General features: G+C 46.8%; 3 protein-coding genes and 1 long non-coding RNA gene across 12 annotated transcripts in view; 3 read left to right on the forward strand and 1 right to left on the reverse strand.

The window, feature by feature from the left end:
* The first annotated feature begins 1,091 nt into the window (after positions 1–1,091).
* nppcl2 (natriuretic peptide C-like 2) lies at positions 1,092–2,656 on the forward strand. The gene is made up of 2 exons (XM_060077238.1): positions 1,092–1,363; positions 1,609–2,656. The coding sequence occupies exons 1-2, from the start codon at positions 1,277–1,279 to the stop codon at positions 1,882–1,884; spliced, it is 363 nt and encodes a 120-aa protein (XP_059933221.1). The 5' UTR covers positions 1,092–1,276; the 3' UTR covers positions 1,885–2,656.
* Positions 2,421–3,294, reverse strand: LOC132475868 (uncharacterized). Its single transcript, XR_009530009.1, has 2 exons — positions 3,162–3,294; positions 2,421–3,027 (listed from the first exon to the last, which is right to left on the reverse strand). It is a non-coding gene; the product is annotated as an uncharacterized LOC132475868 (long non-coding RNA).
* zgc:85858 (uncharacterized protein LOC405879 homolog) lies at positions 3,230–5,587 on the forward strand. Its single transcript, XM_060077237.1, has 3 exons — positions 3,230–3,623; positions 4,080–4,155; positions 4,792–5,587. Exons 1-3 carry the CDS (start codon positions 3,540–3,542, stop codon positions 4,830–4,832), a joined length of 201 nt encoding a protein of 66 aa, XP_059933220.1. The 5' UTR covers positions 3,230–3,539; the 3' UTR covers positions 4,833–5,587.
* Positions 5,588–6,325: 738 nt separating this feature from the next.
* The window catches only part of camta2 (calmodulin binding transcription activator 2), a 23,469-nt gene continuing 4,576 nt past the window's right edge, over positions 6,326–25,218 (forward strand). For 4 of the 9 annotated variants that reach the window (XM_060077110.1, XM_060077112.1, XM_060077111.1 and 1 more), the window contains exons 1-22: positions 6,429–6,471; positions 7,270–7,344; positions 7,892–7,991; positions 10,035–10,102; positions 10,795–10,930; positions 11,118–11,189; positions 11,294–11,441; positions 11,777–11,920; positions 12,163–12,361; positions 12,772–13,357; positions 14,647–15,690; positions 16,134–16,260; positions 18,795–18,929; positions 19,740–19,867; positions 20,054–20,214; positions 20,488–20,566; positions 21,742–21,943; positions 22,217–22,546; positions 23,098–23,234; positions 23,644–23,798; positions 24,122–24,326; positions 24,913–24,984. In XM_060077110.1, the coding sequence (XP_059933093.1) occupies positions 6,443–6,471; positions 7,270–7,344; positions 7,892–7,991; positions 10,035–10,102; positions 10,795–10,930; positions 11,118–11,189; positions 11,294–11,441; positions 11,777–11,920; positions 12,163–12,361; positions 12,772–13,357; positions 14,647–15,690; positions 16,134–16,260; positions 18,795–18,929; positions 19,740–19,867; positions 20,054–20,214; positions 20,488–20,566; positions 21,742–21,943; positions 22,217–22,546; positions 23,098–23,234; positions 23,644–23,798; positions 24,122–24,326; positions 24,913–24,984 (4,332 nt within the window). In that variant the 5' untranslated portion in view covers positions 6,429–6,442. Of the gene's footprint in view, positions 6,548–7,269; positions 7,345–7,887; positions 7,992–10,034; positions 10,103–10,794; positions 10,931–11,117; positions 11,190–11,293; positions 11,442–11,776; positions 11,921–12,162; positions 12,362–12,771; positions 13,358–14,646; positions 15,691–16,133; positions 16,261–18,794; positions 18,930–19,739; positions 19,868–20,053; positions 20,215–20,487; positions 20,567–21,741; positions 21,944–22,216; positions 22,547–23,097; positions 23,235–23,643; positions 23,799–24,121; positions 24,327–24,912; positions 24,985–25,218 lie in introns of all 9 variants that reach the window. The other 5 variants (XM_060077116.1, XM_060077113.1, XM_060077117.1 and 2 more) reach the window with 5 other exon arrangements.

Here is a 25,218-nt window from a genome sequence, read left to right on the forward strand (position 1 = left end):
CAGGGGTCACAGGTCACCTGGTCCACCCCGAGAGGGGGGTGGGGGGGGTGTGTCTGAATGAATGCATGCTAGAACTTAATTGTAACAAATGAATACACCAGATGAACCATAGAACTAACACACACACACACACACACACACACACACACACACACACACACACACACACACAGTGAAGGATTCTACAGCATCTCATGTATATATCCTGCATCTAATGGGTTTTTAATCTAAGAGGCTATTAATGTGGTGTGTATATATATATATAGCGGGCCAGTATTAATGTAGCAGTAATAGTACTCTGTATAAGAACTACCGAGTACTATATGAGTCATGGTACAGGATACCGTGGCAGAATAACAGTAGAACTGCGCCTGACTCCACACTGCATTCGTTTTCCCGACACCGCAGTCGAACAGGCCAACGTTATAAAACAATTTGCAGTGGCAACTGGTTTTCCAAAAGTAATTGGGCCCCATCCAGTTTTTTTTCACTTTCCATTTGTACTATGTGAAACGAGCATATGAGGCTGAGTGAGCTTATTGAGAAATATAGATAATTATGGGTGTTCCTTCATTCGGTAAATGATGGGGGTCGACGGGGTGTGGACTCTGAGCTCCTTCACACGCGATCAATCTCGGGACGGTTAAACAGTTAATTTGACCCCATGTTAGATAACGATCAACATTAGATCATGAATAGTTGTTAGAAAAAGTATAATTATTACATCATGAATAGTGGTTGGATTATGATCATTATCGTATTCCGAACTGTTAATATTTATTTATATAAGGCTTGTTATTTTCAGAAGACATTTTTGTAAGTTATATTACAATACTTGTCATCCTAAGTCCTGTGTGTGTATGTGTGTGTGTGTGCTTGCGTGCCTGTGTGTGTGTATGTGCATCCATGTGTGTGTGTTGCATGCCTGTGTATGTGCATCCATATGTGTGTGTGTGTGTCTGTGTGGCGATGTGTGTGCATGCATCAGTGTGTGTGTGTGCGTGGTGGGGGGGGAGGTGGGTGGGTTGTCAGGGGGACAGTTCCTAGAATGTGTGACGTCACAGAGTTGTGTCGTTTATAAGGAGTCTGAGATCCAGATTCACAGATAGACCCGTTCTGATCCTACAGAACAGACAGACTGACAGAGAGATAGACAGACAGACAGACAGACAGAGAGACATACAGACAGACAGACAGAGAGACAGATATACAGAGAGACAGGTTATAGCTGGATTGTTTGTTTGGACATTGTTGGATAACATCCTGTTCTCCTGCAATGGCACCTTGCTCTACCCTCCTCCTCGTCCTCCTCGTCCTCCTCCTCTCACCATGTACAGCTGCTCGTCCTGCCAGCGACAAGCAGGTCAGATAACTCTTCATCGTTTCCTCATCATCCTCATCATCACCATCAACATCATCATCCTGTCCACCCTACAGAAATAGCAAGGCTTGCAAGGCTTCTGGTTGAACTGGGTGAGGAATAATAATGTTGTCACATGAGTTATACTGGAACTAAATGTTAGCCTTATCTCTATTGAAAAGGCCCATATCCTTAACTCTCTCTTTTACTCTCTCTGTCTATGTCTCTTTACCTCTCTCTCTCTCCAGGTTGTGAGGTTATTTGGAAGCCATCTCCTGTCCCTCATCATGGCCCCCCCTCTCTATGATGACCTCACAGAGGCCTCGGCACAGAGCCCCGTCTTTTCCTCCTCTTCTACGAGCGGATTGGCCGCCAGACCGCAAGAGGTCCGCCGGTTCTTCCTTGACTTACTCAAGAGCAACAGGAAGTTGCGGGGGCGCAGCAGGAAGCGTATGGCGGGCGGTAGAGGCTGTTTTGGAATGAAGATGGATCGTATCGGCTCTATCAGCGGGCTGGGCTGCTAGTCACCCTCACTGAGCTACCACCATGATGACACTTTCCATGACATCCCACGGTGACGTCAAGCCGTGATGTCACCTCCATGACATCATGTCCACGACGGTACATCCACGATGTCACATCCGCAATGTCACATCCATGTTGGATCTTTAACAGTCTCTGAACTGTTAACCTCGACCCCTGGCCAAACCGCCAGCAGCACTCTGGAAGTTACATCGATGACTGTGATGTCACACTTTGATGTGACATCACACTGTGATGACACATCCATGACGTCATGTCCCTGATCTCACACCATGAAGTCAGATCAATGACCAAACGTAACGTCCATGTTGGATCGTTAACAGTCTCTGTTGACTGTAGCCCTTGACCCCTGGCCACTACGCCAGAAGAACTCTATTTCAGTGTGTGTGTGTGTGTGTGTGTGAAACATAAAGATACGTAAACGTGACATGCTTGTCAAGCTGTTGAACTTCAGAAATAAAAGGATAGGAAGGTGAAGAGTCTTCAATGATTGCATGAGATCTTTCCACTCTAGATATTCTTATTGATTATAGAAACAGTATACAGATAGAGGTAAAGGTCAAAGAAAAAGATAGATTTGAGATACCAATTCATGGTTTTGGTTAAAGGCCATTGCAATTTAAATTGTAGATTTGTAGAAACAGTGTTCGCTGTCCTGGCTGGATGACGTTGCCAAGCAAGACATTTTAAATATTTTAGAAAGACAGTCTTATATATCAGGGTTAAATAAAGAGATTGTATGAATAAAATAAATCGGATTAATAGTATCATTGAAATTGAATCCGATGAACAAACAGTGACCCTCCATCAGGAGCAGGCCCCAGAGCCTCTCCATGATGTTGTGTTTCCGGCACATGGAGTCGAAAAATTAATAACCCGACTCGTTTATTCTTTTCACTACAAAATTCAACTAGTATAACAACGAAGACTCCTGCTCGGAATAACTGAAAACTGAATCGACACATCAAGTGAGCCGATCACCGCTTTCCCATCCCAAATCCTCCTAATTATTACCCTTATGTATTACTGCTTATCATATTCGATTTGCATGTTTACATAAATAAACAGTCAACAGAGAGGCCATCAGCTGTATTTCCACTCCTCCAGGTTGATTGGTATCGTTTCTGCAAAAGAAAACGTAGGAAAAATAAAGTAGTGGAATTAAACGGGTGGTGTTATTGCACACTTTGCCAGTAGTACTGTCATATGGCAAGACTTTTCAAAAGGTCACTGCATATCCCATATGAGTCGAACGCACCATCAGCCATCGCTAGTCCATAATGCTACCCTCCCGGCTCCCAGCTACACCGACGCTACCAGAGTCAACTCGGCTACCGTAGTACCGGAGACCGACCCCACCAGCGGCCACCATAGTCGTGAAGACACTGCCGTTACCAACAGCCACTCGGTTACCTGAACGCGGAACACGACCAGCGGCCACCGTAGTTCCGACACGCGGACCATAACAGCCGTCACTCGGCTACCGTAGTACCGGAGAACCGACGCTACCACCAGCGGCCACTCGGCTCCCGTAGTACCGGAGACGCAGAACACTACCAGCGGCCACTCGGCTACCCATACAGCGGCGTGTGTTGATATTTGAGGCGGCTCTCGAAGCTCGAGTAGTGGCGGGAACATGTCGGCAATACAGCGGATGAAAGTAGCGAACGAGCGGCATAGCAAGACCATCACACAACGGGGACACGTCCAAAAAACAGCAGTACGGACCGCTAGCCCATTCTAAACACTAGCATTGTGCTAGCAAGCCTACTGTTAGCACTAGCATATTGCTATCTAGCTATCCCGTTCTCAGTACTCGCATTACACCATCTAGCTAGCCCATTCTGAACACTAGCATAGTGCTAACAAGCCTTTTCTTGACCCTAGCATAATGATAGCATGCTCAATCTCAAAACGGTCATAATACTATGTATCTATCCCTTTCTAATGAATTAACCTGTACTGTCTAACTAGCCCATTAACACGAACATAGTGCTAACCAGCCCATTAAACACGAAACACTCGCATAATGATAGTAAGCCCGTTATAAACAATTATACTTTGCAAAATACTATGCATTTTCATTAAAAAATAAAGTCATGATCACTGTTAGTGTTTTTGTTATGATGATGACATCAGAGTGTTTATTAATAATTATGTAATTACGGTTTTCCAGCGTCCGGTGACTGATGAGAAGTCACCGGTTGGTCCCTGGCTGCTGGCCCTCTTCGTCTTTGTGGTCTGTGGATCAGGTGAGCATTATCATAATTGATCAATCCCAAATTCATCATTGTGCGTCGAGATGGGCAGTACGTTGGGATAAAATGTGCATTTGGTTGGACGCTTCCATTTTTCAAAAGACTTAAAATGTGTCCCGAATAGTTGCTTTATTGGAAATGAGTAAAAGCACAATAAGATGGTTACTCTTGAAGTTAATTTGACAACTAATCATATTAGCTCCTAGCATAATATCGCAGCAATATCTTCTTATCATAAATCAACAAGTGATGGTCATGGATGCAGACACAAACATGAGTTGTGATTTGTGAAAGTACCTGAAGCAGATTACCATTTATATGTAACAACCGACTCTTTTCCCACAGGCTAGGGCTGCACGATAGATCGTCCAATATTTTATTCTTCTCCTTCATGGGAAGAATACGATACGACAAATTCTGATGCCATAGCAGCTAGTGATAGTGTGTGCATGACAACAGAGGACAGACTGATCTCAAAGCAGCGATACCACATGGCATCAGATACTAGATTTAACCTTCTGATGCCATATGTGAGTTGTTGCTGATGTTTCCATTGTAATGTTTGATTCGTTATTATTATATATTAATATGGGAGCTGTTGGTGATGTTTCCATGTTATTGTTTTTGCAGCCATCTTCCAGATCATCCAGAGTATCAGGCAGGGCTTGTGATGACCTCGACCCAGGGTGCATCTTTCCCTGTGTACCCATGGAGCATCTCTCGCTGGTACCCAGGGTGCATCTCTCCTCTACCCAGGGTGCATCTCTCCTGGGTACCTGCCAAGCCACATCCCCTAGTCCTCCCCTAGGACTCAGCAAAGCACAGCAACACAAACCCACTCTACATTTGCTTCTCTGTCTTTCTTTATACCTGTCGGCCTCTATACCTGTCTGTCTCTATACCTGTCTGTCTCTATGCTTCTCTGTCTGGCCAGGGGAGAGTTGTAAAGGGCGGTCAAGTCTGTTGAGTTTATTCTTCATCAAACCAGTTAAATTTGGTCCCAACAACTTGTACTAACCAGATAGAAATACCATATGTTATTCTAAAATCCTATCCCTCCTATTCTCATCTCTATTGCCTCTTCTCTTCCTCCCCCTTGCCTATTCTCCTCTCTTCCCCTCTACCCCCAACCAGCCAATTCTGCTCTCTCTTCCCGGCTCTCTCCCTCACCCCATCCTTTTCTCCTCTCTTCCTCTCGATCTCCCTCCCCCCATGTGAATAAGAAGATGTGTGTATTTAAGCTATTCCCCCTAGCCTATGTGAAGAAAGAGGTGTGTATTTAAGCTGTGATCAACATATTTGATACTAGTTGTGTCTGCATTGACATAGAGACAGCGTTCCTGTTGGTTGACACAGGCAATACAGATGACCTTTACTGGGCACTGCAGGCGTTTTATACAAATAAACCGATATTTTGTCTAAAATACCTTCTCTAATGTGTTGTGTCTTTTTTCATAGTACTTTAAGTCCTCAAGACACAAGGAATACTGCGTAATTAATGTTCGTGGGCAGTTCCATGTAATGTTTCATGTTTGGGTATCCCTGCATTGCAGTTCCTGGCTGTGGTCAGCAGGCGGAGGCAGCATGTCGTCCATCCACAGGCCAAATAAGGCTCGAGGATGTCACAGATATTACTTGGTAACAGTTTCTCAAACGGCTGATTTAAAATACATTCTGGTAAAAATGTATTATAACTACATTTTCGTAATTTTATGTATGTAGTAATGCTTGACCAGTTATAATGGATAGTTTATTGTATACCTATTAGACGATAGATGGTTTAACTAAAGACTGTTTTAGGTGACTGAAGGTTTACCTGAAGAGATGATTGATGATATAACTGAATAGTGATAGATGGTTTAACTGAAGACTTAAATGAGTGATGGTTTACCTGAATTCTTAGATGATTGATGATATAACTGAAGTCTTCTAGATGATAGATGGTTTAATTGAGGACTTATATGAGTGATGGTTTAACTCAAGACTGTTTAAGATTATTAATGCTTAATTCAAGACTGTTAGATTCTTTTAGACTCTGTGTTTGCTGTTTATTGAAACAACTATCCAGAACACAAAAAGACAACAACTTACAAAAAATGTTGAAGTTATGACAGGAATGATATTATATTAATAAATGGATTCAAAATATAACAAAAATACATCTCAGTACTTTGGAGCCACCCCGTGGTGACGTCAGAGCAGGAGAAGATGGCGGTGGTGCTGAAGGCGGAAGGTAAACTAGGCTAAGCTAACCATGCTAATCATCGCTACTGCGACTCTTATGGGCAATTCAGCGTGCTGTCATCCAAGGTATCCTCGGCATAAGACATAGATGTAACATAAGGAACCGGTTGAAGGGAATATAATTAACCCTTTACACTCTCAGGTAACGTTCACTGTTCCGGTGTGAGGCTAACTAGCTAGCCTCACAAAGCTAACTGTCATCAGATGAGAATAAAGTATCACTTTATTTTATCTGGTATTATCTTATCGGTTCCGAAACATGTCTTATCCTATATGTGTCTTATCGTGGACGTGTTCGCCAGAGAACAATCTGTGTGTGTGTGTGTGTGTGTGTGTGTGTGTGTGTGTGTGTGTGTGTGCGCGCTACCACACAGACCTGTGTGTGTGTGTGTGTGTGTGTGTGTGTGTGTGTGTGTGTGTGTGTGTGTGTGTGTGTGTGTGTGTGTGTGTGTGTGTGTGTGTGTGTGTGTGTGTGTGTGTGTGTGTGTGTGTGTGTGCTACCACACAGACCTGTGTGTGTGTGCTACCACACAGACCTATGGTTGCTAAGCAACAAAGAGCTGTCGTTGCCAAACAACACAGAGCTGTGGTTGCTAAGCAGCACAGGGCCGTGGTTGCCAAGCAACCGAGAGATGGTGTGATCCGAAGTTGTTGGTCGTTAGTGGTTTAGTTCAGAGAGATCCAGTCCTTCCATTTGGGTGTCCCCTGCTCTTCCCCGTTTGCTCTGCCCTGCCCCAATCCTTTAAACAGTGTGAGGCAAGGAGAGGGCGAAATTGAACGTGTACACCATAGTACCCGCGTGAAACCAGCATCAGGTGCCTGAGGCTCAGGTGTGTGTGTGTGTGTGTTTGTGCATGTCTGTAGCGGAACAAAGCAGGGAGCAGTGATGTTCCCGATCCATCGTCATGAGCACCAAGAAGATGGTTTCCACGGAAACAGGTGAGTGTCCCTGCCCCCTATAAAATACACTTTCTAGAGAGATGTAGGGGGATTTAGACACTTATTATGCTGTGTAGACACATCTGCGATGTCACCCTGTGATCGCTCATTTGCATAAGGAACTGTTCATGGGCTATAGAGTGGACCAAAGTTTACAAGTTTTACACTTCTTCTACGCTGCATAACACTCCATTAGCAGACAACGCTTGAAATTGTTGTGTCTCATATCATGCACCATAGAGGGAACCCGAATAGTACATTATGTAGGGAACCAAAATAGGGCATTATATGGGGAACCAAATTAAAGCACTATATAGGGAACCAGTTTAGCGCTCTAAACAGGGAACCAAAAAATCTTGCTGGGTCTATGTTGTTGCATAAAATAGTGCACTATACTCCACTATGTACCAGGTGACCATAATAGTGCACTTTATACAGCAAAGGTGAAGCAATTGAGTGGTGTTATTCTCTAGACAGGTGAACATGTAGGCGTGGTGTATCAGAGCGATGACGTCATCAAGGTGGTGCTGTGTGTTTCCCTAGACAGACAGGTGAACATGAAGGTGTTTGTACCTCACAAGCTGGCTGAATGCATTCCTCGCTCCACCAGCCTGCCTAAAGAACGCCTGCGATGGAACTCTAACGAGGTCTGTATATATACGTAGTATACTGTAGTACACCATAGTGCTGGAGTACAATATGGTACTGTCTACTTTATATTTGAGGCGGCTCTCGAAGTCTACTTTAGTACTGTAGAATATTGTAGTATACTGTATAGACACTATAGTACTGCAGTAGACTGTAGTAGTGGTTCACACGACCTTACTGTAGTACACTTCTGGATCACACTATATTACTGTAGTACACTGTAGTACTGTATACACACTCGTACGGCAGTATACTACAAACCAGTTGGGGTCGCTAATGCAGCGACCAGTACACAAACCATTATATATCTAACTAACCTAATCGAATGAACACAGATACTGTAGGAACACTATTAAGAATAAAAACTCTCAGTCAAACAACACGACTGTGATATTCTGTGTAAACATCAAGCCAATAAAAAAAAAGATGAGCTTGTTCATGGTCTGTAAACAGACGATGTTAACAGACGTTGTTTTTATCTTTTTGGGGGTAGGCTTTATTTCTAAATATCTGCGGCCCAGTGGCCAATGCTCATGGACCCGGTACCGGTCCGCGGCCCAGTGGTTGAGAACCCCTGCTGGATCACACTATATTACTGTAGAAGACCTGTACCACTCCAGCTGGAAGTGCGCTCCAGTTCCGGGGTCTAACACGAACGGACACACAGGGGAACGGGAGAAATGTATTGCCACAGCTTCCGCTTATTTTCGGGCTTATGCTCCATATCCCGTCCTGAACTACCTCCTTACAATTTGAACCTATGTGTGGGGAAATCCCAATGTAAGATGATATTTTAATTCTCCCCGGTTGCCTAAAAAGCGCTGTGTTATTATTGATTCTTCTTGGGGGGGGGGGGGGGGGGGGGGGGGGGGGGCGAGATTTTCCGGTGCATCACAATTTCCCAACTCCTGGGATTACCTGACATTACACTTAATCCATTGACGCATTTGTCCAAAGAGATTTACAATAAATGCATTCAGCAATGAAGATGTAACCCAAAAGTTAACAAGTCATTTGAGTGAATCAAATTAATCAGGTGCTACAACGTAGAAATAAGAAGAGCTTTCCGCCTGCGTTGAAAGAGGTGCAGGGTTTCAGCCGTCCCGATGCCAGGGAGAGCTCGTTCCACCGTGGGTGAGCCGGGACAGCAAACAAACAAGATTGGCAAATGTAGGTGTAGCAGGGTTCACTCTGCTCCGGTGTGTATTTTTTTTTAGTGAAGACACTACGACGACCAGGTAGAGGATGGCGTATTTATTATCACCAGCCTGCATCGTCTCATTTAAAGTCAGGGAACAGAGAGGGCGCAAACACATTTTGTGTGCACTCGCACAATGTGTGTGACACCAAAATATTTATATAGTATTTTAACAAAAAAAAGCAACCGTGCACGAGAAAGAGGGCAAGCTTACGCATTCCCGAACTTCCGTTAGTTTGGCCACTCTGTTCCTTCAAAATAAGAGACCTCTGCATATCTAGCAATGTAACTGAAAACGTAAGAGTTGCTCTGCTTGCAATCTAGTGCTACAACATCCCAATGCTACACAGGCAGACGCGCAGCACAGAAGGGAGTGGCCGTAGTCTAGACGGGACATGACAAGAGCCTGGCCTGAAACCTGGGTGCGGAACGGAATGAATCAGCAGGAGCAGGTGGTCACAGCCATGTTGATAGCAAAGGACAGATGGCGGTCGGCCGGTGTCGCTCACAGTCCCACGAGTTTCAGGCACCGAGAGTTGTCGATGTTGAAGTAGTGTTTGTGGATGGGCAATGCCTTCCCAGTGTACTGGACTACGATGTGTTACTGCAGTGTACTGTGTTACTGGCAAACACGTGTCATACCAGAGTACCACTGTACACTATAGTACTGTCACACACTGTACTACTGTAGTCCTGCATTACACTGAAGTACTGGAGTGAGCTGTAGCATTGCAGTTCACTGTTCTCTGTCGTATTGCAGTACTCTGTAGCACCGTTAAGTTAATATGTTTAAACCAATGCCAACAGTGATGTGATCTAATCTCATGTTGTGTTTTCTCTACAGGAAATTGCTTCTTTTCTAATTTCCTTCGAGAAACACGAAGAGTGGCTCTCCTACACCTTAAAAACCAGGTAATGTTCACACACGCGTGCACACTCACACAGTAGTGCTTGAATTGGATCCTGCAGTTTTGACCCGACCCGACATGACCAAAGCATGACATCAGGAAACAAATATTACCTACTTTACCATTGGAAAAATGATGTCCGAACCCGACCTTTCCAAATTCAATCAGTTTGTCTACTTTCTTCTTAATCCAATTCAGCATTTATTATCAATTAGGCTCGTTAATTAACACTAAATGGTTTAACATCAGACGCGTAGCAAGAAGCGAATTGTCAACTATTTACATAAGCTGAGGCGCAAATGTGCAGCATGTTTCAAAAATAATTGGAAATATATTTCCAATAAAAGAATAGGCCTGTCAGAAAGATTGATTCAACTCTCAATCTTTAAGGCCCAGTTAAGGTCATCATATACTCTGTTCTTTGGCCGAAATATCCAATGTATTTAGAGAGTTTCACTATTTATTCCTAGTGTTAAATAGTGTAACGAATGGCAGTGTTCAGATGAGGTGGATTATGATAAGTGGTCGTGCATTCTTTAATATATATACGTTTTTCTATTGTTATTTGAATCTACATCCTCAATGGTCAAGAACTCAGAAACAACTCCCTGTTATCACAGCTAAAATGTCACCTAACTCTCCTCCTCTTTCCTCTCTGTTTGTCTGTATATATAAATATATATATATATATGTCAGACCGGCCAATGGCAGCATCATATTATACAACAGGAAGAAGGTGAAGTACAGGAAAGATGGCTACTGCTGGAAGAAACGCAAGGATGGAAAAACCACCAGGGAAGACCACATGAAACTCAAAGTCCAGGGCATAGAGGTCCGCCATTTCCCCTTAACCCCTCAAGTCTTCTGGAGAAATGATATTGTGTGCAGCTAGAGAGTTGATGTAAATAATTAGCAAAATAATTTAAATAAATAGAGGTATGAAAAATAATAATAAACTCTTGCTTTTTTGGTAAAATGCATGTGTATGCATCAACCTCTGTTTGTTTCCATGGTTACAGTGTCTCTACGGTTGCTATGTCCATTCCTCCCTCGTGCCAACATTCCACAGACGATGTTACTGGTTGCTACAGGTAACACCTTATGTTACACCTATTGAACTACGACCCTGCTGCACTGCCACACAACAACGCGAGTACGCTACGACACCAGTTCTCACCGTGCTTCATCCTAACAGAATCCAGACATCGTACTGGTCCACTACCTTAACGTGCCGTCACTAGAGGATTCTGGTCAATGCGGTCCGTTGCTGTGTGCGGTGTCGGATCGCCATGACAGTCTGCGCTGGAGCAGAGACGACCTCGTCAACCAGCTGAAACCCATGTGTAGGTCTCCTAGCAACCTACCGTCTCCTAGCAACGGGGGGGGGGGGGGCGGCAGTAGCTCGGGGGGGGGCGAGTTGACCGGTAACCGGAAGGTTACTAGTCCGATCCCCGGCTCCTCCTGGCTGAGTGTCGAGGTGTCCATGAGCGAGACCCCTAGTCCTATCTGCTCCTGATGAGCTGGCTGTCGCCCTGCGTGGTTGACTCTGCCGTCGGCGTGTGAATGTGTGCATGAGTGGTTGTAAGTCGCTTTGCTTCAAAGCGTCAGCAAAAATCCCCTAAATGTAAATGTCACCCAAGCCAACCCCTCCGCACACCTCAGCTAACCCTGTGTCCAGTCCACAGCATGAAGTGGACGCTGGGCTCCCATGTGGGCGCCTCCGTGGACCTGAGTGTGGAGCAGCTGGTCCAACACATCCTGGACCGCCAGCAGACCAAACCACAGCCCCGAACACACAGCTGTCTCTGTACCAACACCCTGGGTAACGCACAGACACTCCCATGCGCTCACAAGGAACATGCACACGCACACATACTCAGGCCTGCACACACTCACTCACGTCTCTGTCACACCCCTCTGGTAACACACACATACAAATGGCCAACACTGAGTATCTCTCCCTTTTCCCCCCCCCTCTTTTTCTCCCGTTCTCTATGCCTTTCTCTCTCTTTCTCTCCATCTCTTTCTCCCTCTCTCTCTCTCTCTCTCTCTCTCTCTCTCTAGTGTCCCCTGGGGGGGCTGAGATCCCCCATCGATGTAACAGCACCAAGCATCGCATCATCTCCCCCAAACTCCCCCCGTCCCCCCTCCCTTCTGAGTCCGGCGATGGTGGAGGGGGAGAGAACAGACCCCCCCACTTGCAGATCCAGCGCAGCCCCCGACCGACCAGTGAGATACCTCTGACCTCCTCCCCCCCCTCCAGGTGAGACACACATACACACATACTGTAACCTGTACCTGGTAACCCCGAGACGTAAAGAAGTACAACTACCATACTACAGCTACACAGAACTACAACTACCATGCTACAGCTACACAGAACTACAACTACCATGCTACAGCTACATAGAACTACAACTACCATGCTACAGCTACACAGAACTACAACTACCATGTTACAGCTACACAGAACTACAACTACCATGCTACAGCTTCACAGAACTACAACTACCATGCTACAGCTACACAGAACTACAACTACCATGCTACAGCTACACAGAACTACAACTACCATGCTACAGCTACACAGAACTACAACTACCCTACTAGAGCTACACAGAGATTCTTGGTGTGGCTGTCGTTGTGGTGACCGTGGCTTTGTCTTGTTGGCAGCTCCTCCCCACCCCCACCTCGACTCTCAACGGCGACCGTTGCCGTGAGCAACCATTATTATGGCGAGCAGAACAACGGGGTGACGACCATGGCGCTGCCTCAGAACGCCGTTATCGTCATGGCAACAACAACCACGACGACGGCGGGGGCGACCGCAGCCCTCTCTGGGAAGGGGTGCGGCTCCCCTCCCTCCCCTCCCCCCGCCTCCAGCCTCTCGCTCACACTCCTCCCCTCTCCTGTGATGGGAGGTCTGCTCCTCACCCCCTCCCCCACCCCGTCCCCGGCCCCCCCTCCCTTCGACCCCGACGCGTTCCTCAACTTCCCCAAGCAGGGTCAGACCTACGGCGGGCCCACCTCCTGCCTCACCCCTTCCACTCCCCCTTCCTCCCCTCCCCTCTCCCTCTCCTCGCTCTCCTCGGCCGAAGCAGAGAGGAGAGACGGGGACAGGGATCCTGCCCTCTCTCTCCCCCTCTCCCCCTCCCAGGTCTCTCCTCCTCCTCCTCCTCCTCCCCCTCCTCCCGCCCTCCTCCCGTTCTGCGTGGAGCTGACCCCCCGCCGGGAGGAGGACACCCTGCCACCCCTCCAGGTACTGGTGTGACCCGCTTCATTCTAACACGTGTATCAATGGTCTACTGTAGTTCAGTGTATGGTGTTCTATTGTACAGTTTGGGATGTGTGCATATTAGGGTTGCCGCGGTGTACGGTTTTACCGGTGTCACCGGTGTTGAGGACCACACCGATTACTCTGTGTTGCACACCGGCAACATAGTTATTATTTATTTTTTCCAGTATTAAAAAATTTCTTCTGTAGAAATTAATAATATAATTATAATTAAGAAAATAAAAATGTAATAATAATAGATAGATATAATAATAGATAGGCTACCTAATAAACCGTTGGACACACAAGACCGGTGTGTTCCGTTGGGACACACAAGACCGGTGTGTTCCGTTGGGACACACCGGTCTGCGATAGCTCCCCGCGCTACGGCCATCCGGAGGCGCACAGAGCTTTTAGCCGTGATATTATCTATACAATTATATTATACTATTACATATAGAACGTTATAAGACGCTGTCACCGAGAATTGGCGCGCTGCCAGACACTGTTACCAAGTGGGAGAGGAGAGTTGACGGAGAAGATGGCGGTTGACCTAGTTTGAAAGTTTATACTCGGTAATACCGGTGTTGAAACAATTACTCGGTTTGAAAATGTCCACACTGCGACAACCCTAGTGTGTATTTATTCATATGTGGGATTATACATACAGGCGGCATACAGACACCTTTGCAATTAGTCATAGATGCATCCCAATATCTCTAGCACGACCTCCAATATTACTGAATGCTCGGTTGCAACTTTGCAACACGATATCCCTTGAAGCACTTCCCTTGAGCAAAATAAACAACCCACATTCAGGCAGCGCAATGTTACCACAGAAAGAACGAAGCAACTAAATGCTCGAGGCAAATGATGTTGTGTTGCAAAAATTGCAACCAAGCAATCACAGCGTTATATTGGATTAGATATTATTTCCTTATGGCAGCTGGAGATATTGGAGATATCTATGTGTAAAGTAAAGTGTATTTGTATATCGAGACATATGTGTCTGTTCCTGCATACAGGATAGGGCTGTTAACTGCTCATTTCATTATGGCCGACTGGGACACAAAAAGCCCAGTCACACTTTGAGAGACGACTATTATTTCACCTGGTCCTATTCTGTTCAGGGCAATGTTATGTTACTGCAATGTTATGTTAGCGTATTCATGGCGTAACCAAACAATGGGTTTTGTGAGCCGGTTCACCCCGAGTGTATATGAATTGGTTTCCCCACTAGTCCCTGTACTAATGAGTGTGTACCTGTCATTCAGCCAAGCCACGCCTCCACGGGCTCAACACAACGGCAACCGCCCCAAAGCACCACCGACCCACCACTGGGTCAGAATGGACATGGTCCGCCCACTCAGCTCCCGGTGGCCAATCAGACACAGCCAACCAGAGACCTTTGTTCCTCCTCCTTGGCAACCGCACCAATAGTCACGCCTCCTTCTCAGATGACCCTGCCCCCTTCTCCAGCGACCAATCAGCATCTTCTCCACGGCCAGGAGAGGGCGATGGAGAGGGAAGAGACCAGGGAGCGCGGAGCCAATTCTCCAAGTCAGGCTAGCCTGCATGCTAATCCCCAAACCATGGTTATTCCCCATGCTAGCCCCGGCCTTGCTAACCCACAAACCCTGCTTCGCCCACATGTAATACCCCAAACTATGGTAAGCCCCCATGCTAACACTGGCCTTGCTAACCCCCAAACCATGGACAGCCCCTATGCTAACACAAGCCTTGCTAACCCCCACACCATGGACAGCCCCTATGCTAACGCAAGCCTTGCTAACCCCCACACCATGGACAGCCCCTACGCTAGCACTCGCTTGGCTAACCCCCAAACCATGATAAGCCCTCATTCTTGCACTAGCCTGGCTAATCCCCCAACCATGGCTAGCCCACATGCTAGCAGTAGCAACCCGGTTCAGGTGAAGGAGGAGAAGGGGCGGGAGCTGGACTGTGAGGACACGCCCATGGATACGCACTCGGCCACAGAAGAGGAGGAGCGGTGCGGAGGGGAGGAGCTAGAGCTGTCGTTTGACAGCCAGTTCCCCGACCTCATCTCGGAGCTCATCACAGGGGTGGCCCCGCCCCCTAGCCCTGGCCCCGCCCCCGCCCCCGGACCCGCTCCCCCAGGAGTCTTCCCCTCGGGGGTCCGCTACATGGTGCCCCCCCAACCATCCCCCTCCTCGTCGTTTCTCTCCTTCCCCCTCCTTCCCTCCTCCTCCTCCTCCTCTTCCTCCTCCTCCTCCTCCTCCTCCTCCTCACGCCTGGCTGTCATCACAGACTTCTCCCCAGACTGGTCCTACCCAGAGGTAGAGTACTCCAGTACCACTACAGTACTACCACAGTACTACTACAGTACTAACTAGTGTAGTGCTGTAGTGCAGACTGGTGTGTGTGTGTGTGTGTGTGTGTGTGTGTGTGTGTGTGTGTGTGTGTATGTATACCACGGTTTTGTTAAATCCTTGATACCAATTGGTCCAAAATTTTCAAAAGGCGTGTATTATCCAGCAGATGTTTCCTTCACGACCAAAAACTATATTCTCAAAGCATTGAGGAAGAATATTTATATGAATTTTTATATATTACCAATATATATATCGATTTTTTTTTCTATTTATATATATATTACAAAGTGCATTATTGTGAACGAACAGCCCACGGTTGTTCATTCCTTACATCTAGTTCTGTGTGTGTGTGTGTGTGTGTGTGTGTGTTTGCGTTTGCGCGTGTGTGCGTGTGCGTGCGTGCACAGGGGGGTGTGAAGGTGCTGATCACCGGGCCCTGGGGGGACCTGAGTGGACGTTACTCCTGTCTGTTCGACCAGAGCTCTGTCCCGGCCTCACTGATCCAACCGGGAGTACTGCGCTGCTACTGCCCAGGTACGCACTATACCCTACTATAGGATTAGTAGTGTTGTAGTACTGCTGGTGTAAGTGGTGTAGGTACTCACTATACCCTACTATAGGATTAGTAGTGTTGTAGTACTGCTGGTGTAAGTGGTGTAGGTACGCACTATACCCTACTATAGGATTAGTAGTGTTGTAGTACTGCTGGTGTAAGTGGTGTAGGTACGCACTATACCCTACTATAGGATTAGTAGTGTTGTAGTACTGCTGGTGTAAGTGGTGTAGGTACTCACTATACCCTACTATAGGATTAGTAGTGTTGTAGTACTGCTGGTGTAAGTGGTGTAGGTACGCACTATACCCTACTATAGGATTAGTAGTGTTGTAGTACTGCTGGTGTAAGTGGTGTAGGTACTCACTATACCCTACTATAGGATTAGTAGTGTTGTAGTACTGCTGGTGTAAGTGGTGTAGGTACGCACTATACCCTACTATAGGATTAGTAGTGTTGTAGTACTGCTGGTGTAAGTGGTGTAGGTACGCACTATACCCTACTATAGGATTAGTAGTGTTGTAGTACTGCTGGTGTAAGTGGTGTAGGTACGCACTATACCCTACTATAGGATTAGTAGTGTTGTAGTACTGCTGGTGTAAGTGGTGTAGGTACGCACTATACCCTACTATAGGATTAGTAGTGTTGTAGTACTGCTGGTGTAAGTGGTGTAGGTACGCACTATACCCTACTATAGGATTAGTAGTGTTGTAGTACTGCTGGTGTAAGTGGTGTAGGTACGCACTATACCCTACTATAGGATTAGTAGTGTTGTAGTACTGCTGGTGTAAGTGGTGTAGGTACGCACTATACCCTACTATAGGATTAGTAGTGTTGTATTACTGCTGGTGTAAGTGGTGTAGGTACTCACTATACCCTACTATAGGATTAGTAGTGTTGTAGTACTGCTGGTGTAAGTGGTGTAGGTACGCACTATACCCTACTATAGGATTAGTAGTGTTGTAGTACTGCTGGTGTAAGTGGTGTAGGTACGCACTATACCCTACTATAGGATTAGTAGTGTTGTAGTACTGCTGGTGTAAGTGGTGTAGGTACGCACTATACCCTACTATAGGATTAGTAGTGTTGTATTACTGCTGGTGTAAGTGGTGTAGGTACTCACTATACCCTACTATAGGATTAGTAGTGTTGTAGTACTGCTGGTGTAAGTGGTGTAGGTACGCACTATACCCTACTATAGGATTAGTAGTGTTGTATTACTGCTGGTGTAAGTGGTGTAGGTACTCACTATACCCTACTATAGGATTAGTAGTGTTGTAGTACTGCTGGTGTAAGTGGTGTAGGTACTCACTATACCCTACTATAGGATTAGTAGTGTTGTAGTACTGCTGGTGTAAGTGGTGTAGGTACGCACTATACCCTACTATAGGATTAGTAGTGTTGTATTACTGCTGGTGTAAGTGGTGTAGGTACTCACTATACCCTACTATAGGATTAGTAGTGTTGTAGTACTGCTGGTGTAAGTGGTGTAGGTACGCACTATACCCTACTATAGGATTAGTAGTGTTGTATTACTGCTGGTGTAAGTGGTGTAGGTACTCACTATACCCTACTATAGGATTAGTAGTGTTGTAGTACTGCTGGTGTAAGTGGTGTAGGTACTCACTATACCCTACTATAGGATTAGTAGTGTTTTAGTACTGCTGGTGTAAGTGGTGTAGGTACTCACTATACCCTACTATAGGATTAGTAGTGTTTTAGTACTGCTGGTGTAAGTGGTGTAGGTACGCACCTTACCCTACTATAGGATTAGTAGTGTTGTAGTACTGCTGGTGTAAGTGGTGTAGGTACGCACTATACCCTACTATAGGATTAGTAGTGTTGTAGTACTGCTGGTGTAAGTGGTGTAGGTACGCACTATACCCTACTATAGGATTAGTAGTGTTGTAGTACTGGTACTGTACCAAAAGGCGCACTGTAGTGACCATCTTTTATACCACTAGAGGAGTGTAGTACTGGTATTGTACCACTAGGGTCGGGTAGTGACCCTGTTTTATACCACTAGAGGAGTGTAGTACTGGTATTGTACCACTAGGGTCGGGTAGTGACCCTGTTTTATACCACTAGAGGAGTGTAGTACTGGTATTGTACCACTAGGGTCGGGTAGTGACCATCTTTTATACCACTAGAGGAGTGTAGTACTGGTATTGTACCACTAGGGTCGGGTAGTGACCCTGTTTTATACGCCTAGAGGAGTGTAGTACTGGTATTGTACCACTAGGGTCGGGTAGTGACCCTGTTTTATACCACTAGAGGAGTGTAGTACTGGTATTGTACCACTAGGGTCGGGTAGTGACCCTGTTTTATACGCCTAGAGGAGTGTAGTACTGGTATTGTACCACTAGGGTCGGGTAGTGACCCTGTTTTATACGCCTAGAGGAGTGTAGTACTGGTATTGTACCACTAGGGTCGGGTAGTGACCCTCTTTAATACCACTAGAGGAGTGTAGTACTTGTATTGTACCAATTGGGTCGGTGTAGTGACCCTGTCCCAGCCCACGAGGCTGGTCTGGTGTGTCTTCAGGTGGTGGAGTCTGGAGGCGCCGTCTCCTCGTCAGTGCTGTTTGAGTACCGGGCCCGAAACACCATGTCTCTGCCCAGCTCCCAGCTGGACTGGCTGTCCCTGGACGGTGAGCCCCCAGCAACCTGGAACCTTCACGTAGACATGAGGCTAACTCACCAGAAACCGCAAGCTAACGAGAGACTTGAGGCTAACTAACCATGAACAGCAAGCTAACCAGAGACATGAGGCTAACTCACCAGAAACAGCAAGCTAACAAGAGACTTTAGGCTAACTAACCATGAACAGCAAGCTAACCAGAGACATGAGGCTAACTCACCAGAAACAGCAAGCTAACAAGAGACTTGAGGCTAACTAACCATGAACAGCAAGCTAACCAGAGACATGAGGCTAACTCTCCATGAACAGCTAACTAACCAGAGACTTTAAGCTAACTAACCATGAACAGCAAGCTAACCAGAGACATGAGGCTAACTCTCCATGAACAGCTAACTAACCAGAGACTTTAGGCTAACTAAACATGAACAGCAAGCTAACCATAGACATGAGGCTAACTCACCATGAACAGCTAACTAACCAGAGACTTTAAGCTAACTAACATGAACAGCAAGCTAACCAGAGACATGAGGCTAGCTCACCATGAACAGCTAACTAACCATAGACATTAGGCTAATTAACCATAAACAGCAAACCATCATAGACATTAGGCTAACTAACCATGAACAGCAAACTAACCATAGACATAAGGCTAACTAACCATGAACAGCAAACTAACTACAGACACTAGGCTAACTAACCATAAGCAGCAAACTAACCATAGACATTAAGCTACCTAAACATAAATTAAGCTTGCTATCCATAAGCGGACAGATGTGCCAGTGTTAAGGATGCCTCATCTTGGCTTCTCTCTGGTCCTCAGACAACCAGTTTAGGATGTCCATCTTGGAGAGGCTGGAGCATATGGAGCGACGCATGGCTCAGATGGCCTCCCGCGACCAGCAGCACCCCCAGCACCAGCGGCAGCTCAGTACACAAGAGCAGAGCCAGGTACCTCCCCTCGTACACCTGTCAGCGGCCTCCCTGCTCCTTAGGCGAGGGTGGCCGCCATCTTGGATCCAGCGGTCCTAATTTGTGAAGGCAGAACTTCTGGGGAGAGAAGATCTCACTGGCGCACTCAGTAACCTGTGTGTGTGTGTGTGTGTGTGTGTGTGTGTGTGTGTGTGTGTGTGTCAGGGCTTCGAGAGGCGTCTGGTCACAGTGTGTGAACAGATGATGAGGATGGGAGGAGGAGGAGAGAGGCTTCATCATTCTGTCCGTCACCGAGGGATGACCCTCCTTCACCTGGCCGCCGCCCAGGGATACACACACCTGATCCACACGCTGATCTCCTGGAGGTGCACCCACGCACGCACGCAAACACTCACTCACGCACTCACTCACTCACTCATTCACTCACTCACTCACTCACTCACTCACTCACTCACTCACTCACTCACTCACTCACTCACTCACTCACTCACTCACTCACTCACTCACTCACTCACTCACTCACTCACTCACTCACTCACTCACTCACTCACTCACTCACTCACTCACTTGTATTTGTTTTACTGTGTGTGTGTGTGTAGGAGTGTTAACTGTGTGTGTGTGTGTTTGTGTTTGCATAGGAGTGTCACCAGGGACAGTCTGGACCTGGAGGAGGAGGTCGACCCTCTCAACGTAGACCACTTCTCCTGCACCCCTCTGGTACCAGCCTGTCTGTCTACTGTCCCTCTTTCTCCTACCTCTGCTGCTCGGTGTCTCTCTCTCAACCTACTGTCTCTCTTTCTCCTATCTCTGCTGCTCGGTGTCTCTCTCTCAACCTACTGTCTCTCTTTCTCCTACCTCTGCTGCTCGGTGTCTCTCTCTCAACCTACTGTCTCTCTTTCTCCTACCTCTGCTGCTCGGTGTCTCACTCTCAACCTACAGTCTCTCTTTCTCCTACCTCTGCTGCTCGGTGTCTCTCTCTCAACCTACTGTCTCTCTTTCTCCTACCTCTGTTTCTCGGTGTCTCTCTCTCAACCTACTGTCTCTCTTTCTCCTACCTCTGCTGCTCGGTGTCTCTCTCTCAACCTACAGTCTCTCTTTCTCCTACCTCTGCTGCTCGGTGTCTCTCTCTCAACCTACTGTCTCTCTTTCTCCTACCTCTGCTGCTCGGTGTCTCTCTCTCAACCTACTGTCTCTCTTTCTCCTACCTCTGCTGCTCGGTGTCTCTCTCTCAACCTACTGTCTCTCTTTCTCCTACCTCTGCTGCTCGGTGTCTCTCTCTCAACCTACTGTCTCTCTTTCTCCTATCTCTGCTGCTCGGTGTCTCTCTCTCAACCTACTGTCTCTCTTTCTCCTATCTCTGCTGCTCGGTGTCTCTCTCTCAACCTACTGTCTCTCTTTCTCCTACCTCTGCTGCTCGGTGTCTCTCTCTCAACCTACAGTCTCTCTTTCTCCTACCTCTGCTGCTCGGTGTCTCTCTCTCAACCTACTGTCTCTCTTTCTCCTACCTCTGTTTCTCGGTGTCTCTCTCTCAAACTACTGTCTCTCTTTCTCCTACCTCTGCTGCTCGGTGTCTCTCTCTCAACCTACAGTCTCTCTTTCTCCTACCTCTGCTGCTCGGTGTCTCTCTCTCAACCTACTGTCTCTCTTTCTCCTACCTCTGTTTCTCGGTGTCTCTCTCTCAACCTGCTGTCTCTCTTTCTCCTACCTCTGTTTCTCGGTGTCTCCCTCAACCTGCTGTCTTTCTTTCTTTTTCTGTCACTCCCGTCATTCTCTATGTTCTCTAACTCTGAACTAAAATCTGTGTGTGTGCGTGTGTGTGTGTGTGTGTGTGTGCGCGCATGTGTGTGCGTGTGCGTGTGCATGTGTGTGTGTGTGCGTGTCTGTCTGTGTAGATGTGGGCCTGTGCTCTGGGCCACCAGGGCGCGGCGGAGGTGCTTTACCGCTGGGACAGCTCCGCCCTGGGACGCCCCGACTCGCTGGGCCGCCTCCCCCTGGCGGTGGCGCGGTCCCGGGGCCACACGCGCCTCGCCACCTCCCTGGAGGACCTGCACACCCAGCTCCCCCTGTCCCCCCTCTCCACCAGTCCAGACACAGGTCTCTCTCTCACACACACACACACACACACACACACACACACACACACACACACACACACACACACATATATTGGCGTTGCTCATCTAGGTGGACACGCCCACCTGTGATGTCATAAGGGGCAGATTTCCCAAACGGCTTGTCACGGCTGATCACACTCACACCCGGTGGCATGCCATGGGACCTTTAACATGGATTGAATATGTTTGGATGGGAGAACAGGCTTGGTTGCTGTTTGATTCATGTTTGTTTTGATTCTTTGCCCCGCCCCAGGTCTGAGTTCAGCCAGTAGCCTGGCTTCTCCTGCTGACCCCGCCTCCCCGTCTCCGAGCTCCGCCTACTCCAGCGCCCCCACACCCATGGACACCTCCTCCCCCTCTCTCTCCCCCCTCTCCCCTCCCTCTCCCCTCCCCTCCCAGTCTCTCTCCCCCCTCTCCCCTCCGTCTCTCTCCCCCCTCTCTCCTCCCTCTCCTCCCCCCTCTCAGTCTCTCTCCCCCCTGTCCCCTCCCTCTCTCTCCCCTCCCACTCCTCCCCCCTCCCAGCCTCTCTCCTTCCTCCTCCCCCCGAGCCAGCTGTGGGCCAACGCAGCGCAGCAATCACAGTGTAAGAGGCTTCTAGGGAGACAATACTGTACTGCTACCCCTACACTATACTATACCATGTGTTTCTCTATGCTGTGGGATGTATACACTACAGTACTGTTTGTGTAGCCTGAAACTGCTAGACCAATTATCAAATATATTTTAAGATTTCCAAGGGCCATTATCAGTGCCACATCATTGGCAGCCATCTTGTTTGTTTACGGTTGTTTAAAATGCCTCAATGGCGCTCCTCTGTACATACGTAACAAACATATGTACGTATCAAATCCCCCCATATTAGATCAACGGTTTGATTGAGTCAGTAGGTAACAGTAGGTGAAAGTCAGGTTGTTACTAATGTGTTCATAGTAACAGTAGGTGATAGTCAGGTTGTTACTAATGTGTTAATAGTAACAGTAGGTGAAAGTCAGGTTGTTACTAATGTGTTAGTAGTAACAGTAGGTGATAGTCAGGTTGTTGTAGTAATGTGATAATAGTAATAGTACCTTGTAGTATTGTGTTAACGTTAGGTAATAGTGCTGTGGTGATAGTCATGGTACTGTTGGGTCTCAGGTTTGAATCCGACGGTAATGATGGACTACGAGAGCAGTTTGTCCCCGTCTCCACTGGAGGACGGCCTTCTGACCAACAGCGGGAACCCTGAGAACCACGACGAGGAGGAAGAGGAGCTGACCAAGGAGCTACTACAGGTACACACCATTTACACACACACACACACACACACACACACACACACACACACACACACACACACACACACACACACACACACACACCCTATACACACTTTATACACTATAGCTATGTTCACACAAGTTGCACACTTCACATAATACCCACCATGTAAACACTATGTGCACACTATGAATACACTGTATACACTTATAATATTCAAGTTTTGGATTTTATATGAACAGCCCGTTTGTTCAGGTACCTGTATCCAACACACTTAAACCCGTCACAGTCCACCTGTTACAGGTGGACTGTGACGGGTTTAAGTGTGTTGGATACGCTTGTGGCCATGGTAACGGGCGGACGTGGTTTTGAATAGCATGGTTTCCGTGGTAACCGGGGGATGCGGTTTGACCACGTCTACAGGTGGACATGGCACTGCTGGCGGAGCAGATCGTCGAGGCGACCCCGGAGCGAATCAAACGGGAGGATTTCGCCAGGGGGGCGGAGTCACCCCTCGCCTCCCCCCCAGACCCGTGGCTGGCGACCTACCTGGCAACCATGGAAACGCCCCCGCCGAGGTACGCTGTGGGGAGCCAGGGTTGATACTCTAAGAACCATTTTGTTTTGGGTTATCCTCGTCCAATGGGAAGTCTTAATTATGCTTACTTTTTAAAGGAAGACGAGACTATTATTTTGATAACTGTCGATGAACCAATAGCGTGTATTTTATTCATCAGAAATGGTTTATATTTGGACATTATAACTTACTCAGAGTGTGTGTGTGTGTGTGTGTGTGTGTGTGTGTGTGTGTGTGTGTGTGTGTGTGTGTGTGTGTGTGTGTGTGTGTGTGTGTGTGTGTGTGTGTGTGTGTGTGTGTGTGTGTGTGTGTGTGTGTGTGTAGGCGTGTGTGCCCCCCCTCTCCCTTCAGCGCCCTGGCTCTTCAGAAGTTAAGGCCGCCCTCCTCGGCCACGTGGGCGGAGTTCCTCAATGCCTCGACCAATGGGAGGATGGAGAGGGACTTTGCTCTGTTGACTCTGAGTGACAGCGAGCAAAGGGAGCTGTATGAGGCAGCCAGGATCATCCAGACCGCCTTCCGACGCTACAAGGTCATATAATGCATACATAGTAATGCATATAGATCATCTTTACACATAGTAATGTAATCTGTCCACGTTATATCATCTATGTACAATTTAATGTAATCAATACATATTATATCATCTATATACACATTGTAATATAATCTATACACATTATATTAGCTAAATACATCATCATTTATTGCACATTATATAATCTATATACATTGTAATGTAATCTGTACACATTATATCATCTGTATACATTGTTATGTAATCTATTCACAGTATATCATCTATATACATTATCATCTATATATTATTATTTCAGCAATATACATTAATATATAACCTGTATGCATTGCTTTATCTTCTTTATACATACCTATATCTTCTACATAAATCAAATGTAATCTATACAAATTATATCAACTATATACATTACTTTATCAGCTATGATATCACCATTATGCATCATATCATCTCTTCATTGCTATGTCTCATTCAATACTACATAATCTATACTTTTATATCCTCTACATATTATTACATCTGCTATAGTATATCATCTAAATACAATACTATATCAATGAATACATATATTTATATTCAGGGTCGGAGGTTAAAGGAGCAGCAGGACATGGCCGCCGCTGTTATCCAGAGATGCTACAGGAAATATAAGCAGGTGTGTATGTGTGTGTGTGTGTTTGTGTGTGTGCGAGTGTGTGTGTGTGTGTCTGGGGTGTGCAAGTACTAACATGTTTTTCTTTTGTCAACTATTCAATTCTATCTGTATACTCTCTGCCTCTCTCCCCCTCTCCCTCTCTCTCTCCCTCTCGCTGTGTGTCTGTCTCTCTCTCCCTCTTCCCCTCTGTGTCTCTCTCTCTCCCTCTTCCCCTTTCTCTCTCTCTCTCTGCCT

This window comes from Gadus macrocephalus, chromosome 17, assembly GCF_031168955.1.
Source record: "Gadus macrocephalus chromosome 17, ASM3116895v1".
Taxonomy (NCBI): domain Eukaryota; kingdom Metazoa; phylum Chordata; class Actinopteri; order Gadiformes; family Gadidae; genus Gadus; species Gadus macrocephalus.

Coding starts and splice junctions, on each gene's coding strand:
- nppcl2 (XM_060077238.1), top strand. CDS start 1,277: ATGGCACCTTGCTCTACCCTCCTCCTCGTCCTCCTCGTCCTCCTCCTC. Junction 1,364..1,608: donor GTCCTGCCAGCGACAAGCAG/GTCAGATAACTC, acceptor CTCTCTCTCCAG/GTTGTGAGGTTATTTGGAAG.
- zgc:85858 (XM_060077237.1), top strand. CDS start 3,540: ATGTCGGCAATACAGCGGATGAAAGTAGCGAACGAGCGGCATAGCAAG. Junction 3,624..4,079: donor GACACGTCCAAAAAACAGCA/GTACGGACCGCT, acceptor ACGGTTTTCCAG/CGTCCGGTGACTGATGAGAA. Junction 4,156..4,791: donor CTTTGTGGTCTGTGGATCAG/GTGAGCATTATC, acceptor TTGTTTTTGCAG/CCATCTTCCAGATCATCCAG.